Source organism: Eleutherodactylus coqui, chromosome 11 (assembly GCF_035609145.1).
Source record: "Eleutherodactylus coqui strain aEleCoq1 chromosome 11, aEleCoq1.hap1, whole genome shotgun sequence".
Taxonomy (NCBI): Eukaryota; Metazoa; Chordata; class Amphibia; order Anura; family Eleutherodactylidae; genus Eleutherodactylus; species Eleutherodactylus coqui.
Window position 1 is genome coordinate 43,083,854 of NC_089847.1, and position 18,180 is coordinate 43,102,033.

The window sequence follows — 18,180 nt, forward strand, 5'->3', positions numbered from 1 at the left end:
TGCATTAAAATCCATACATGTGGATTTTGGTGCGGAATATACAGCGACTTGCAGCACTGAATGAGCAAAATTCTGCTCATGTGAAAGGGCCCTTACAGATCTGCAGCAGATTTCATTCTTTCAATTGAATTCAAATTAAAGGGGTGAAATCTGCTGCAGATCGGTAGTAAAATCCGCAGGCATTGCGAAGAGTCAGCGCATCGATATGAAGCCCCGCTCTGAACAGAGAGGGGAATTTGAAGAAAAAAATTTAAAATTTTCTTTTTTTTAAAAATCACACTGCACACGTCTGTGACGCCAGATTCCCGGGCATGCACAGTGCCAATCGCAGCCCGTACGCGATCTCTGCCGGGAAGATGTATGGGCTATGAAGAGTACAACGCTGCAGTGTACTCGCAGCGCTGTACGCATACGCCCGTGTGAATGAGCCCTTACAGCATTTTGCCGCAGTTTTCATTGCCATTAACAGCTCTCTTGTTCAAAGCCCCTGAAGCTGGATGTTATTTTCAAGTCTATGGCAAATGAAGGCCAAGTGGACATAAACAGCGTTTGCTTTAGTAATTTGGGGGGTTTGTAGCTTTATTTCTAAATGCAGCATGCTCGGCCTGTGACGTTTCATCTAGTAATTTTCTAGTAGGCTCTTCTATGGGACGTGGAAAAACAGCAGGGGAAAAAAATGAATGAAAAAAATAAAAAATTCCACCAAAAAGGCTCGAAAAAACAACACTACAAAAAAAAATTTTTAAATTGTTTTTTTTTTCTAATAATCTTTTTTTTTTCTAATTTCAAGTCCTAATAAGTAGTCTAGGTGAAAAACACCACACCCAGCGCATGCTGAATTTTGAAAACCGCTAACCCCAAAAACTTCACTAAAAAAATACCACAAAACGAAAACATTTTACATGAAGCCCTTCACAATATTTTACTACAGACTTTTAACATAAAAAGACCTAATAACCTAACTTAGAAAAAAAAAAACCCTTTCCTATTAAATCCCCTGCCAATCTAGTGCAGATATTGGGCATTCCCTTATGCTCTTACAAGCTGTAAGCCCGCAGTCTCTGCAGTCAATCAGCGTAACCGCTGCATGCCGCACTGCTGAGCCACGCTTCCAGTAAGGACAGTATGAGACCGCTGAGGGTAGTGATTGGGTGCGGCCGTCTAGTGCCCGTATGGCATATCATCGCTCCATGTCCATACATGTCCCACCCCCCACTGCCTGTGGAATGTATAGGATGTCCGCACAATACATGGCAGTACATCCGTGTCAGAGATCATGCACAATAGTGAGCCGTTAGTCGGACCAGACCTTAGTCCCCCAATAACACGAACAATCGGCAGCATCAGACTGAAGAGGCGCGCCGAATGATACAACACTGAAATATTTCACGCGTTAAAAAAAAACTTGACGCCTCTTAATTAGAATTTATTTTGTTGTTGGATAATTTCCCCTAATTAGATTATATAGCTAATTAGCCACTAAAGGTTAACGCATCCATCGACCAGTGATGATTCACATCGATGAGTTATGGCCACATCAGTGAGATATAAGAGAGTAGAATTTGGCGCTGCTGCTACTGAACACGCCGCCGCCTGTTAGTGAAGACGTACGCCCTCAGCTAGAAGCAGCTCTACGCCAAATGGAAGATGGAGCTACGAGGCAGAGCAGAAAAGGCAAGTCTACTTTTCCTGATTTTCTTTGAACTACTAGGCTGCATTCACACGGCCAAAACTCAGCTCAATATCGCTTTTGCCAATGTGCGTTTTTATGCCAATGCGGAGGATTTTTATTTTTTTTTGCAAAAAACGTCTTGCATTGCTTTTGTGAAATTGCGATCCTCAGGCGCATGTTTAACGCTCGTCAGAGGATCGCAAGTGTTTCCTATTAATTTTAATGGGAAATATGACTCTAGATGATGCGGGAGGGGAAAAGGCTGCCACAGAACCACCCCGTGACTCGGAGTGCCGTTCCAAGTGCATCTTCAATGTATGCTTACTCTGAAATGCCACAGTGTTTCAAAATAAAAATGGGCAATGGGCATACCTGTCCTGGTTCATGCGGCGTGGTTTCCTTTAAGATCTTTGGGTGACGTACAGATATTTTTCAAGAGGACCTGTCAAGTTCTCCATGGACATAAAAAAAGTTGGACCTTTTGGATCTAAGGATCTTTGGGCGCTTTTTTTTCTAATCGGGTGCTGAGTTGGGAGAAGAATTACTGGTCTTTTTTGGTTTCCTGCAAACCAGCAACCTTTTATCACAAGTGCATCTTCGGCTTCCCAGAGGTCAAGGACTGGGCTGAGAATGGGAAGTGTAGGAGATGGTACATGTACCTCACAGCTCTTTAGTTTACAGGTACAACACTGCATCAGCTATAGTCTCCAAAAAACTTCCGGAAAGTTACAGTTTAACCATGAAAATTGGGCTTGGCTGCAGGGGGGGGGGGACGACACTTTTTTTTAACTTATCTTACACTCCGTCCATGTGCTGTGCGGGGAGACCGCATATCTGCATGTTCTATTCACGTGCGAGACTCGCATGAAGATGGAAAAAAGGCAGCACGTTCTATCTTCCTGCATGTCTGCGAGAGAAAAATCACCCGTGTAATTACCCCCATTACAAGTAATGGGTTGTTTTGTGCATCTCGCAAGGCACAAAACTCGCTTACGTGCCCGACAGTCGTCCCGGTAATTACTGCTGCTCTGCTTTCGCACAGGAGCAATGATCGCTCAGTGAATGGAGGCGGAGCAGGCAGCATTTACATCAAACAATTCTCACTCAGCCTCACATGATTCAGCAATAATTTGAATATAATCGTTCCCTGTAAGAGAGCTGACTCTTTATCTAGGTAACCCCTCTACATGAAGGCTCCCAGGGCTGCTATCGCAAATTGCCTATGGCATGGATGTCACATCACAGTGTAATATAATACTATGGTATTACATTATACTGCAGGGGCAAAGAAATCGCAACTTGAAGTCCCCTATGAGTCAGAAAAAGTTTTATTACTTATTTAAGAAAAATAAAAAAGGTAAAAAAAAGCAAACATTTCTTCTTATATTTATAACTTTAATAGCAAAAAAAAAGACCATATATTTGGTATCACTGTGTCCGTAAATGTCCAATTTATCATAGTAGCTCATTATTTATCCCGCATCATGCACGTCTTCAGGAGAAAAAAAACATATCAGAATTGTGCTTTTTTTTTGGTCACCCTGTTTCCACAGAAAAAAAGAATAAAAAGCAATCAAAAAGTCATATATACTCCAAAATGGCATAAAATAGAAACTAAAGGACGTCCTGTAAAAAGCGGGCCCTCACAGAACTATGTCGACGTAAAAATAAAAAAAGTTATGGCAGCAGAAAATATCTTTGGAAAGAATAAGTTATTTTATGTTTTAAAAGAAGTACAGCAAAAAAATATATAAATTATATATATTTATAAATTTTGTACTGAACCACAAAATAGTTTATGATTTTTCTGCAGTGCGTACGTGGAAGCAAGACTCCCCTCAAACAAAGATGCCAGAATTGATAAATAAAAGAGATCTGATTTTTTTAAAGTGGCAAGGAAAAAAATGAAAAAAGAAGAAAAAAAAAAAAGAGGAAAAGGGGGTTTGGGTGTTAGAGAGCGATGATCAGCACTCGTCATCTGGCTCAGATCGAAGGCCCCTAAGAATCTAACTTGTGGATTTATTGTTTGCAGTAGTGACGGGGCCAACATGTATGGAAGAAAATCAGCATTATTTCGGTATTAACTTACCCCCAAACCCCCCATAACAAAACACTACTAGTTTTATGGGCAAATGAAAAAGGAAAAAAAAAAGATGAAACCCCTTTGCATGAAGACTGATGAAAGCAAGTTGTCTTAGAAGCTGGTTTCGAAACAAATTTACCAAGCATGGCTGGTTCTTTAAAAGACAAAATTCCATCAATTAACTTCAGGCAATAAAGACTTAAAAAACACACACACATTCAGAGATGAAAACAAACACTCCAATTAGCTCACGCTGCCTTCCCCAGCTCTTTACAAGTAATGTGCCTTTGTGGAGTAAAATGATTCCTCTTTCATCTTCCAGTGGTTTAAGTGGTACGTCTAATCTTCATCTCTCGTTTCATCATTCAGCATATGTCACTAGGAAGACCATGCTTTAACCCTGGGGTTCCCTTTATTTGCATAACTAAAATAATTACCGCAGTCTTCACACCAGCGTTTTCCCACTATTTCGATAGATTTCTAACCCATAATTCACAAATAACCTAAAATAAATATGTCTGATAAAAAAAGAACATCAAAATGCCATGACATCTGCATCATAGCTTTCATCTGTACAGGAGGCACGGTGCAGATGACGGATGTGGTTAAGGTTAGGTTTTGCCATGATCAGCTACGATCCATTGTGATCAGTTGGGTTCCTTATTTATATTCTAAGCCTCACTGACTTATAATGCTGCTGTCAGGACTTTGTCACCTATTAACAAATAAACAAAAACCTGATGGAAAAGTAGTAACACAAATGTGAACAGTTATATAGATTTTCTGTCTTCAATAGAGATGAGCGAGTACCAAAATGCTCGAGTGCTCGTTATTCGAGGCGGGCTTTCTGCAATATTCGAGAGCTCTGTTCTCTCACTGCTGTAGATGTGTGTGCGCTTGGCACGTCACAGCAGAAAGTGGTAAACAAGGGAAGGGCCATAACATTTTCTCGAACTCGGCGAGGTACTCGCTCACGTAACGAGCACCATCGAGTATGCTACTACTCGAATGAGCATCAAGCTCGGAAGAGCATGTTCACCCATCTCTAGTCTTCAACAGAGACCGTGGAAGTCAACCACTAGTAATGTCTCACCTGCAATATTTATCAGCCACTACACTTTCCTATCTCGAACTGTTCGAACAGTAAAAATTCAGAACCACCATCAATTGATGATGGAAATGCCCTTGAAGGCCCTTTTAGACGCAACGATTTTCACTCAAAAATCGCTCAAAGCCATCTTTTGACCGATAAGAGTTGTGTCTAACTGCACTGACATTGTGCAGTTTTCGTTAAGCCGTCGCTGATCGCTGATCATTCAGCATGCTGGAAGATCAGCGATCAGTTATCAGGAATTCACAGCGGGATACAGCTGATACTATTGTCTCAGCTGTATCCCGCTCCCTAATGACAGGCTGAGTATGAAGAACAGAGCAGTCCAGCTCTGTTCTCCATACCCCGCTCGGAGCGCTCAGCTGTATAACAGCCAGACGCTGTGAGCGGGGAACAGCTAGATGCAGAAGACAAGCGGGGACACCTGCTTTTTTTTTTCTCAATAGCCCCCCCGTTCGGCACGAGACAAACCCGATGCAGGGGTTTAAAAAAAAAAAAACGGATAGTACTTACCCGAATCCCCGCGCTCCGGTGACTTCTTACTTACCTTGCGAAGATGGCCGCCGGGATCTTCACCCACGGTGGACCGCAGGTCTTCTCCCATGGTGCACCGTGGGCTCTGTGCGTTCCATTGCCGATTGCAGCCTCCTGATTGGCTGGAATCGGCACACGTGACGGGGTGGAGCTACGAGGAGCAGCTCTCCGGCACGAGCGGCCCCATTCAGAAGGGAGAAGACCGGACTGCGCAAGCGCGTCTAATCGGGCGATTAGACGCTGAATTTAGACGGCACCATGGAGACGAGGACGCTAGCAACGGAGCAGGTAAGTGAATAACTTCTGTATGGCTCATATTTAATGCACGATGTACATTACAAAGTGCATTAATATGGCCATACAGAAGTGCTGAACCCCACTTGCTTTCGCGGGACAACCCCTTTAAGTAGCCTCAAAAGCTTGCTCTAACTTCATGTCTTTTTGTTAGGCATTACAAAAAGCTATCATATCTACAAGACCATAGTGCTAATTAATTCTGAAAGAGACAGATAGACAACATTAACTATCTTTTTAATTTCTCCATGCAATTTTATGAACAGTCAGGTGAAAGATGGCTGCTGAGATCTCCACATGATATCTAGATGGTGGCAGCAAGAGCCACTTGAGCATGTACATAGACACGTCACGGTATGTCAGTTTGTGCTCCTGGGTATTGCGGTGCAATGCACTGATAGAAGCACAACTCTATAAATGTAGGTTGATTTGGCTGGCTGTGGGGTCGATTACCCCAGCCAGTCAATCACCATGGGTTTGTGCATATATATTCCAGCCCCAGTTTTCAGAAGGTGCTGCTCATTGTCCTGATTGTATTGGGCTGTGCATGTGCATGCTGCTGTCTGTCATGTCTGTTGCATGCATGCTGTTTGATCCATGATCTGTCTGTTTGAAGTTATCCATGTTGGCTCTAAGGCCGCCTGCATACGAACGGGTCAGATTCCACATGCGGGAGCCCACAGCAGAATCCGATCCTGTGCCCGGCCGGCATCAGTGCATACCTGTAGTTTTGCCTTTTCTTCTGCACTGCAGATGGTCTGCATGGCTCGCCATCAGATATGCACTATGGATTTTTTATTAAACGTCTGCTTTTCCCATGTCACTGCTACCTTTATGCAATGTCGATTAAGGAAAGGGCCACGGGTCGGGCGGCTTCAATTGACTTCAATGGAATCCTCGCAAAAATAGAGCATGCAACGATTTCTTTTGTCCGCAAGCAGAAAATCACAGTCGCTGTCCGCTCGTGTGAGCAGACACGCGGATGCTCCCTTGGTTTGAATTGGTACAGAATGCCGCGGGAGACGATCGTGGATTCCGCAATTCAAACCCGGTTGTGTGCAGCCGGCCTAGGTCCTGTTGTGTTTGTGTCTGCAATCCCCCTGAAAGGTGATCGGACAGCCGAGTCCCATTTGTCATCACCCGTCGGTTAGTAGGCGGACATCGGCATCTAGTTCAGTCCGTTTCCTCTGTCTACTGATGGTCAGTCGTCTGAGGGGTTTGTCTCATCTGAATTTGAGGTATTTCTCCTGTCTGACTTCTGGTTTGTACTTTGTTGTATTGCGAAGCTGGAATATTGTATCAACTGGTTCCCTGTTCTGTGGTTTTAGAATATGTACCATCTGTGCCACTGCTCTCTGCTGCTACTTAAGGAGAGACAAGATTGCCCTAGGTGCCTGACATGGGGTCGCCCCTTATAGGGATGATTACTCTATTTGTAGGCAGGGTATTCCTGTTCCTGTAAGATACCCCCAATATATGTTCATGTTATGACATATTGGTAACTCAGTTTGTACTTGTGTTGGATATCTGTGTCTGTCATACTTCCATGTTCCATTCCTTATAGGACATAATGGTGTGTGCCAACATCAGACGAGTACAGTGAAGCCCTGCATGGCCGCAATAGGTGGTTCTAGGCATGCATATATAAGTCCTGTGTAAATGTGACACACAAGCCACAAACCCTTGCACTTCTTGTGTCTTTTACAGGCATGAGTTATTAGATAGTAATGTAATGGCCTAGAGTTAGTGAGGGCCCTCCAAAATGCTATATACAGATTGGTCTGTGTGGGGAGAAAATGGAGGAAGCTGAGCGATTCCCTTCTGCTTGGCCTAGGATCAGTCTACCTAGGATATGCCAGTGCTACCTTTAAGTACTGAGTGAGAGTAGGACCGCTGCAGGGCTAGAGCAGAAGTGTGAGTGTTGACCAGTAGAGAACTGAAGAAAGTCGCCGGGATCGGGATCACAGAGATAACTAGGACTGTGGATTGTCTGGATTACCCTGAGAATCCTCCGTCACACCACCTTCTCCTCTTGTAAGTGTGCCGAACCGTTGTTATAAAGTGGACGTTGTTGAAGTTACAGTAAACGAACACTAACGACCATTCCCGGTTCTGTCCAGAAAGTTTCCCTGTGTGTGGACTAAGTTATTTACTTCATCAAGATTCACCACAGAGGACGGAACAGTGGCGTCACGAGTGACAAAGAGCTTCAAGGTAACTTCTAGTTACTTTTCCACTGTGACCTCCCCCAGCAGTGACCTGGCCGGGTCCCGAGCTACCCTCAGGGGAGGAGATGGTAGAGCCACCGTGACAAAAATCCTTATCTACCCCGCCATCTCCTCGGTTGTGGACCCGTTCCTCAGACACTGCAGTAACCCAGAGGTAATTGCTTTGCAAGTCAATCAACAGAATTCAAACAGGTCAAATTTCCATCAGCAGACGCAAGACATTTTTGTCAGTCTGTCTAGTCCTGGCTATACAGTAAATTCATAACATACAAGCTCACAAAAGGAAAGATTAATATATTAGGGAATTGCTTTTAAGCAATTCTCTAATGTAATATGTGACCCTGTAACACTATAACCCTCCTTCTGACTATCAAAAACTGCCCAGACTGAAGGAAAAGGACAATAAAAAGTTTCTTCTAAGAGAGCTTTAAAAGCTACGGTACTTGTAATTAGTTTTTACCTGCACAATGAAACTTCAGTTTATCATTCTTCCACATTTTAAATGAAAGAAAAATATTTTGGTGAATAACTGTAATAAACTTATATATTGTTTGTCCATAAGGCTATTTTCACGCGGCCGAGAAAATCGTGCGAGATTTGTGCATTGCTTGAATATGCACCCCATTCCTGATCCTATCTCGCCCGTGTGAAATTAGTCTAACTTTGAATGCCAGACTATTCTAGTATCATAAAATGAATAAAATAAAACAAAAAAATGAGAAAAACTGAAGAACGAAGAAATTGACATGTCTTTATTATACAAAATAAATAAAATATTGCATGTGTGATGATGACTGAAAGATGAAAAATTACTAAGGCATAAACAGTGGAGGTTTTTATGGCTATATGCATTTTAGGTTCTGCTGACATCTACATAGAAGCCTCCATAGTAAACCCCGTCTAAAGTCCTAGACCAAACAGTGCAGCATGCTCCTCTATTTTCTAGTAAAATGCCGGGGGCGGCATAACAAAAACCCGACAAACCCCATTATAATCAATGGGATCCGTCAGGCACGTCGGTGTCACTGATGTACCTGATCCAGCACTTCCATGCTTTTCATTGTTCTGCTCCTACGACTGAGTTGAATACAAGCTACAGATTTCAACAGAGACTTAAATACATAAAAGCTTACATAAATTTTCCCCCCAAATGGTACCTAAAAAATCTACAACTCATCCTGCAAAGAACAGGACCTCTTATAGCCACAATTACAGCTAAAATAAAATACATCATTAATGAGTTTAAGGGAAACAGTCCCATTAAAATGCAGATCATCTTATGGAGCAGGATTGGCTGAGCAGATTGCTGTATTGGTTTATGGCAAAAGATTCAGTAGAACTTCTATTTTATCCATTTCTATCTCTCCTCTTTCTGAGCTTAGGAGTCCAGTGGGCGGTCCTATCAGGACTATACATACAGAAATAGCTGTCAGTCACTGATAGAACTGCCCACTGGACTCCTAAACTCAGAAAGAGGAGAGATAGAAATGGATAAAATACAAGGTATACTACATCTTTTGCTATAAACCAATACAGCAATCTGCTCAGTCAATCCTGCCCTGTAACATGATGCAGAATAAAGTTGATAGATTCCCTTTAATGTACACTTAGGACCCAGATTATATACCAACTACATTTACATGAGACATGTCAACAATTTAAAAAAAAAGTGACATTTTCATGGTGATTTTCCCAATTTTCATTTGACTGTGGGTGTTAAAGTAGTTCCACATTACAAGACAAGAAATAAAGCATATGGGTGCGGGCTGCCCATGATTCACTTCCCTACATTCGACCACTGAAGTCCACTACTAGGTGCCAGCAGAATGGAGGGGGAAGGATTCAGATTACAGATTCCTCATGTGTGCAGTGGAGAGATGAGGTAGTCTGCAGTCAGCTCCATCATCTGTTACTATAGCAACAGACGTAATTGTTGCTAACTTAATTACTGCCAAAATAAAATGCCATGACTCAGTTTACCTGTTGACACCCTGGCATTTTATTCATACTTCTGTCCGACTGCAGAATTATTTTAGTTTAAGAATAGTGATATTCAGTAAAACAAAGTAACGACAAAAAATATCAGTGCATTATGATACAAGTAACCTCATGCAGGCTTATGACTAAAATCTGAGGAAAGAAACTGTCACGGCTCGCCAGCCGTGTCGGATCGGGACAGCGATGACATCACGGCGTCAGCCCTGGCCCACGTGATCCACTCACCAGCACATGCTCAGTGTCATTCCGGCATTGGACGCTGACATAAACGCTTCTCTGCTGGTATGTGGATGATTGGTCGGCTGGGAGGCGTGTGCCCAAGCCAGCCAATCAGCATTTCTCTGTACACATTTATTCTGACTCCTCCATTTGACGATGCCGGTTATACTTCTACTCTGAAGGTGTTTCTGGTCTAGTCAGTGGCTTCTGTCCTGTCCCACTGTCTGTTTGTGTTAAAGGGGTTTTCCAGGGAGAATACTATTAATTGGCTGGGGTCCGTCGATTGGGACCCTAACCGATCACCTGACTGAGCGCATGCTGTCAGTGTCGCAAATACACATAGGTCGGAGCGGAAGTCTCCGCGCCGACTTCCGTGTAGTGGCCAGCGCTTGTAACTGCAGGCATAACTCGCATTGATTTCAATGAGAGCTGTGCCTGCAGTTACGAGCGCTGGCCACTACACAGAGGTCGGCGCAGAGACTTCCGTTCTGACCTCTGTGTATTTGCAGTGCTGACAGCATGCGCCCGCTCAGCTAATCGGACCTCAGCTGATCAACTATTCATGACCTAACCCAAGGATAGGTCATCAATAGTATTCTCCCTGGAAAACCCCTTTAAGGATATTTGGGGTTTTGTAACATCTATCTACTGACTACTGGCTATTTCTGCATTTGTATTTCATCTAGTCCATTGCATGCTTGTTTAACATCTATACCATATACATTTTAATTTATTGTAGCAAGCATTACCCCTTTTTCCAACCAGAGAGAATCAGGCTGCTAACATGAGGTTGCCCTCATCAGGGCGAGTGCTCTGCTTTTAGGTAGGGTCTCATCCCATTAGTAGATTAGGGTCAGATTTCCCATTCTCCCACTTTTTGGTTTTGTTAAGAATCTTGTGTGCATATTCATCCTTCTCGGGCGACAAGTTACATCTGATCTAGAAAAGGTGTTGTACTCAGACGTTATAGCAACTTTTTAGCAACAATGTAACCAATATAAATATCTTGTTCCATCGCCTCCTCTTTTCTACACATCTAGCCAATCTGGAAATATATTCAAGCTGCTAAATGCAAAGCCATTGCCAGAAATTGGGGCCACGATGTAGGAATTGTCAGCTGATTTGGGCATTTTACAGTCTGCATGTTGTCCAGAAAACGCCACTTTCTCGACAAGGAACGATTACTAGAAGACATGTCATTGACGCTGTGCTTGACATTCTTGTAGGGAACTAGTGCAGCCTTCAGGCCCAACTCTTAAGTGTCTCCACGGAAACTGGAGGCCATAGCAGCATGATAAAATATTGCACTTAATTGCAGCCTCCGTAATGATGACTTAAAGAAAAACTCCGCAATAAACGTGTATGTAAACCGTGAATTGTATCTGTCACAACAGCTGTTACCCCGGAAACACAATCCGAGGTGGACAGCAGCCATACTTACATGACGGGCTAGGCTACCTGCAGCGTAATGGACTATAATTTCATAAAATGTCAGATTACTGCAGCAATGATGCCACCATCTTCTTGGTGTAACGGAGTGACAAGAATCTGCACATCCAGGTGAGCTAAACACTCACAAAGGAAAACCTTCCTCACTTCCATACCAATAAAAAAGCCTCTTTTACGTTGGTCAAAGCTGCCTTAAATATTTGAACTTAAAAGGGATAATCCGAAAAAAGTTGCGTGAATCATACATCTTATACAGGGCGATCGGTGGAGGTCCGGCCATTGGGGCTATTATCAACCCAAACGTAATCGCTCTCCATTGAAGTGAATAGAAAGTTACGGAGACTTTAGTGTAAGAGCGTTCTAAGGTTTGAATGGCCGATTTAGATAAACTATTAATTGTAAGCAATGATGACCAACGTGGCATTAAACCCCTCTGAGTATCGGGCAAATCAAACTTTAATGGCATTTCTGTGGGACAACTCTAGTAAGTAATCTTGCAACATTATGGCAGGCATGAAGTTCTTACTCCAACAACGAAAACTTTCCAGCCAATGAGTACACCATATAGTGCTTAACTCATTCATGGCCACTTTCCAAGAGGACCTCGGACCTACCCAAAAAAGTGCAGACTTCATGAACTCTCAGAAAAATAGTTTTCTTCCCCCAAAATTTCCTGGTCTTATTGATGGTTCAGCAATGGTACAGGGACTAGTGTTTGTCCTTTCTTTCTGCAGTGTTTGAGTTTGTGTATGCCTAAAGGGACACCCCAGTGGCAACACATCCTTCCATCCCTGCTTATCACACTCTGGAGGTCTCCTCTTGGGTATTCCAATCACTTCCATGCAGTGCAGCCCCTTGCCTGATACGTATCAGGTACCATCTAGATGTTAAGATTTCTGCTTGCTTTTTCACTATCTTATGTTATCAATCTCATGATGCATCAGCACAGCATAACATGAGCAGCTGGGGACTGTACCATCTCTGCTGCAGAGACAACATTACCATCACATTCTGTATTCACCTAAAATAAGCTACAGACTATAATTATACAGTCAGGAGGATAAGCTGTGATCTCCTCTATTATAACTATGTGACAGGAACCTCTTGTCAGAGGCGAGTCTGTGTTCCCCTCTGAAGAGCATGTGTGGTACACTCCAAGTACTAGCATCACACAAGCATTATGCTGACCGAGAAACTGAATAGTTTGGGAATACATAAACTAAAGTAAATCTGAGCTGGACAGAATTGAGAACCCATGATCACCTGAGAAGAAAGAGGCTAGGAGTTTCAGATAGAAAGGAGTATCTAACCAAGGTAATACTAGCTCATTTATATTTAGGGTGTAGTGGAAAAGCCTGCTCTAGTGCTACATCTCAATACTCCTATCCTATATTGATATAACAATAGTGTACTACAATAGGAAGACATGGATACCTACATGATTGTATGGTGCACGGGACCCTGGAACATGAATTTCAATTTTGTATTGTGGTCCCTATAAGAGACAGAGAGTAAAACCCAATTGCAAAGTTGAAGAGTAGCACGTGAGACGTCTTTTTAAGTCCTATGGGACCGCTGCTATAACTGAGGGAACGCACACTCGAAGTGGCCTCCAATTGGGTTTTACTTGCTTTCTCTTACAAGGGCTACGCAAATTTGAAATCCATGTTCCAAGGGGGCCCGTGTGCCATACCATCCAGTAGTGCATCCATGCCTTCATATTCAAGTGCACTGCTGTTATTTCACTATAGGACACCAGTATTGATCAGTCTTTTTGACTACACCTTGTGTACTTGGGGGATAGTTACAGAATGACTTAAAAAAAATTTCACTGAAGTGACCCTTTAACATATTCCAGAAAGCCACATTTGCTCTTGACACCCAAATTTTTGGTTTGTTTCTCCAGAGGTTTACAGAACTTAGTCTACCTTACGAAAAAGCAATGCTCATCACAGTCCATCACCTGATCAGCACCGCTGTGCTCACTAGAAGCCACCGGTATAGGGTGAAAGGCTGCACTGATAGCGCAAAGAACTAGGAGGTGAGGCGAGCGCAGTATCTGCCGAAACCAGCTGCTGATACACACCCGATTGCGATTGAAAATCCGGATTTTGGCTCCGTTTTGGATGCGGTGGAGCTGCAGAATTTGCAGCTGCCTAAATTCTGCAGCATATTTGCCCAGTGGGAAAATACCCAGAATATATAAGTCTAGGCAGAGTCTTGATAAGGAAAACCAGATCCAGTTAAAGCCTTGTTGGTTACAATGTATAGCACCTTAGAAGAAGTGGAAGCTCCAGCATCATCCAGTCATAAACGATCCTTTACTCGATCATATTAAAAGCAGATTTGCCTCATGTATGGCACGCAGACTTTTAATATGATTGAATTATGACTGGATGATGCTGGAGCTTCCCCTTCTTCCAGAACGTTGTCTACCCCTGCCATACAGTATTTTAATAACAGCCAAGTAAACCTTATGCACTGGATGTATCAGTTATGCTATCCATTCTCAGGCAGACTAGGCATCAGTAGTGATCAGTGCCAGGTCTGTATTGCCCAACAATAGTCTATGTAGTCAATAGGTAGTGCATTGTAACCATTGCCTTCTATGGAGAATAGACAGCACATTATTAGACAAGTAACACGCTGTAAACAATAAATTACAATTGTTGAATCTCTACAAAATAAAGTTTGTTACTTTTAACCAAAATGGAAAATGTGAAATACAGAAAGCCACTTGTGCAAAGAAAACTTCTCTAACTTTTCCCGAAAAAAGACAAGTGGTCTATTGGGTTTATCCCTGTATAGATTCATAATTTGGCGCCTGGAAATCTACAGGTTCTCCCATAAAAGCATAGTTTCTGGGGGAATAATACTGTGCAACATGAAAGCACCATCTGGCGGCACACAACATTGCTGTCCGATTCTAGAATACAGAATTTAAGACGCTGTGCAGGTCTACCCTTAAAGAGGGTGTACCAAAATGATTGCTTATCCCTTATCCTCAGGAAAAGGGGAAACTTGCTGATCCTTGAGGACTCACTGCGGATCTCAAGAACGGGGGTCTCAGTGGTGAGACCATGTTCCCCTCTGCCTGTGACTGCAGGATCATTTCTCCCCTCACGGCGACATTAGAATGAATGGAGCGCTGTCGAGCATGTGCGGTCGCCACTCCATACATTTCAATGGGTCTGGCGGAAATAGTCGTGTGCTTGCTGCTCAGGTAATTCCACAGTCCCATTCAAAGGGAATGGAGCTTGTGCGACCAGCGTTCCATTTAATTTCTTCCTCACTGTGGGGGCTGCAGTAACCCTACAGTGAGGAGGACAGGAAACATGGGACATCCATTCTTGAGATAGGTGGGGGCCTCAGCAGTTAAGACACCCACCCTACTGATCAGCAAGTTATGCTCTAGCCTATGGATAATCTAGGTAGAACCCTTTAAAGGGATTGTCTGAGACTTATAGAAAAAAATGGTAGCCATTAATGTTAATTAAAAAAAGGAACCAGCATTACTCATCCGGTAACTCCCCCGCCAGTCTTTGGGTTACTTTCCAGGATTGGTCTCTTATCAAACTTACTGGTATCACCACTGGCTGGTGGGGGACCACAGAAGCAGCAGCACTGGAGTGGTGGACTTATCAAGTTTTTTTTTAATTTTCTAAATAGATTTGCTGCGGGGCCCCTCACTATTTCTTCCTATTGTCCTACTATGCAGATTACAGCAATCATTCATTAATGTGAGAAAAGCATAATAAAATATCAAATCCAATATGTGATAATCTGCTAAATAATCAGATTGCAAAGCCAACTGAAGGAAAGACTTGCAAACAGGGCAGAAGTCCTCGTTATGTTACGGGGTTAAGGTACTATGGGGTAAGGGAAATCTGTCAAGATGACTCGAAAAAGACCTTGTCAATGTCCCGTAAGATTCACAACCTAGTGCTGGGTCCCATCCTCCATCTTCCTCAACTGCAAGCATGGATTGGAAATACTCATGGTAGATATGGTTACGTACCACCAGCAACTCTACCACCGGATGACAGGGGCATGCAGATGCAATGTTGTCACATTGTACACCCCTCACGTGACCAGACTTCAGTGGTAGGCACATTACTGTAGGCTTTGGAAGCCAGCTTCATGGGATTTTTTTTTGTAGAAAACCAGTCAAAAACAAAAAGTTTCGGTGGCAGTTGCAAATTTATAGCCATGTAGGCTACCAGGTTGTTATACAGGGCATCTGCTAGAAACATCACTGTACTTCCCAAATGTGTGTGTATATACATGTATCTCTACACAAAACATCACATATAACACGAAGCAACAGGAATCAAATTAGAAATGATTTTAAAAATTTTTTTAAAAAGTCAAAATGTAGCATTTTATAGAAGAATAAGCCTCAGCTGGCGGCCCCCCAGACTGCGGCATGTACAGCCCACGCTGGAAGCCTCAGCATTGTGGAATTTCAGCATTTAATTATCAGTTAATGGATCAAAGAAAGAAATCCTGAAGTCCAGAATTCTCCAAGAGCCGAAGTCTCAATTACAGGCAAAATGGTAACATTTCTCATCACAGAATGTAATAAACAAATAAACACGATTGACAAACATGTATAATAGACAACTGACAGATACAATGTGCTATATACAATACACAGAAGCCACAACATACAGGAATAGACAATGACAGAAGCTGCAATTCATCCCTAAAATGTAACAGCTAACAAAGTGTAACTATGTATCCAGGCTGGAAAGTCCAAAAAAAATAAATATCTGCCCCCCCCTGATGACTACTTCACATCTCAGAGCCCCTCCAGGGATATTTCCATGTAGGTGATATGGTTTACTCTGTATTAGCATCTCTATATAGCATCCCTCACAGGCTGTAGTAATGGATGGAGATGGAACAAGACAAAAATAAAAGGAAAAACTTTTTTCCAGCGAGCCCAGTAATGGGGCTGTCCCATCTTGTGAAGGGAGGAACTGTTTATTGTGCCCAGTAAATGGGATGCAGACAGTCTCCAACCCACGTGTCTGCTCAGAGCCGCAGCTCAATGCGGAAGGATCCAGGCCGACAATACGGTGCGACTTCCCACAGCGGGCTTCCTCGGCGGTCCGGAGCATCTCTTCCACCCTGGGAGCGCCACTTCTGTAAAGTCCCTAAATAAGTGCCCCCTTACCTTTCACCGAGCGTGGCTTGGCCTGTTTCCTCCTGGACATCTCCCCGGCTCCTTAGAAGTCTCGTCCACTTCTCGGAAAGTCCTGGCAGCCTCCTCCTCCTGCAGCCGGATCGTCTCACAAGTCTCCCCCCTTCTCTCTCCTGCACTTATTGTGGTAAAGTTCCTATTGTGTGGGATTGTGACTCCCTTGGGTGCAGAGGGGGGGATGGAGGAGGGAGGAGCACTGATGCCCCCCACCCCAGACCCTGGGGGTAGTCACACAAGTGCTGCAGGAGCTAGCTAGCCGCCCGGGGGAGGAGGGCAGATAATTCAATTATGTGTGGGCACTATGGCGGGCACCGTCTGGGTGCAGTAATGCCCGGTGTAATACTTGTCCTATAATACTATGTGATCGCGGCAGCCTATACTCTGCACTGGCTGCCCTCTAGTAACTGTATATATGTATATATATGCCCTGCTGGCTGGGTAGTGCCCGGAGCTGGGCACCCCTGTGTCTGGCTGTGGGCACTGCTTGGTACCCGTCCCGCTCCTAGCAGCGCCTGGCACTGTGTGTTGGTGCCCGCTATGGGTGACTACAGCCCGGGCTAATAATACTATCCGGGGCAGCCTGCCCTCTGCTCGGGGGATGCTCAGTGTCCCTCCGGTCGGTGCGTGCTGTAGCCGGTGCGTCCCGTGTTCCGGCGCCGCTAGCTGCCCCCATGCGCCGCGGTAAATCCACCGCAGCCTCCCCGATCCCCTATCTCATGCCGCCCGGCCGGCTGGCTGCTCTTTGTCCCGGCTCTGTCCCCTCCTGCTCTCTCCGCCGCCGCTGCTGCTGCTGCTGCTGGGGCTGCACTGCAGACACACATAATAAAGCCAGGCTGGGCTGGGGATGGAGCGGAGTCCCAGCAGGGGGATGTGAGGAGTGGAGTCCCGGCGGGGGAGCGCTCTGATCCCGCAGGGAGCCCCCGCACAGCCTGGGCTCAATCAGACACTGAGAGAGACAACAGCACCGAGCCCTGGACAGCGCTGGAAATACAGGCAGGGGGCGGGGCCTGCGCGGGGCGGGGACTGAGGGGACGAGTGACGGCACAGGCGGGGAGGGCAGAGGAGCCGGCGGCTGCCTCACTGCTGGGCGCACTAGCCGCGGTCAGCTGTCCTCCGCCGCCCGGCGGAGGATGGGAGTTGTAGTTCTCCATGGCTGAGCGGGTAGCGGACCGCTGATGGATGAGGGCTGAACCATTACTACAATAGGGGGGGCGCTGGAGGTGACGGGGCTGTACCAGGAAGGATGCTACCTGCTGGCGGATAACAGAGAGCAGCAGAAGACGGATTCGGAATGTGGGGTTATATGAATAAAGCTTGTTGGGGAGATTGCTAGTGCTCGTCTGTCCTGTGGTAATGTCCTGCGCTGCAGTATATATATATACACAC

At 44.4% G+C, this 18,180-nt stretch overlaps 1 protein-coding gene across 1 annotated transcript in view; it reads right to left on the reverse strand.

The window, feature by feature from the left end:
* ZNF423 (zinc finger protein 423) overlaps positions 1-17,753 on the reverse strand; it is a 264,463-nt gene extending 246,710 nt beyond the window's left edge. Inside the window, exon 1 of the mRNA XM_066583927.1 lies at positions 16,768-17,753. Within this exon, the coding sequence (XP_066440024.1) occupies positions 16,768-16,807 (40 nt within the window). The 5' untranslated portion in view covers positions 16,808-17,753. The remainder of the gene's footprint in view (positions 1-16,767) is intronic.
* Between the last annotated feature and the right edge of the window lie 427 nt (positions 17,754-18,180).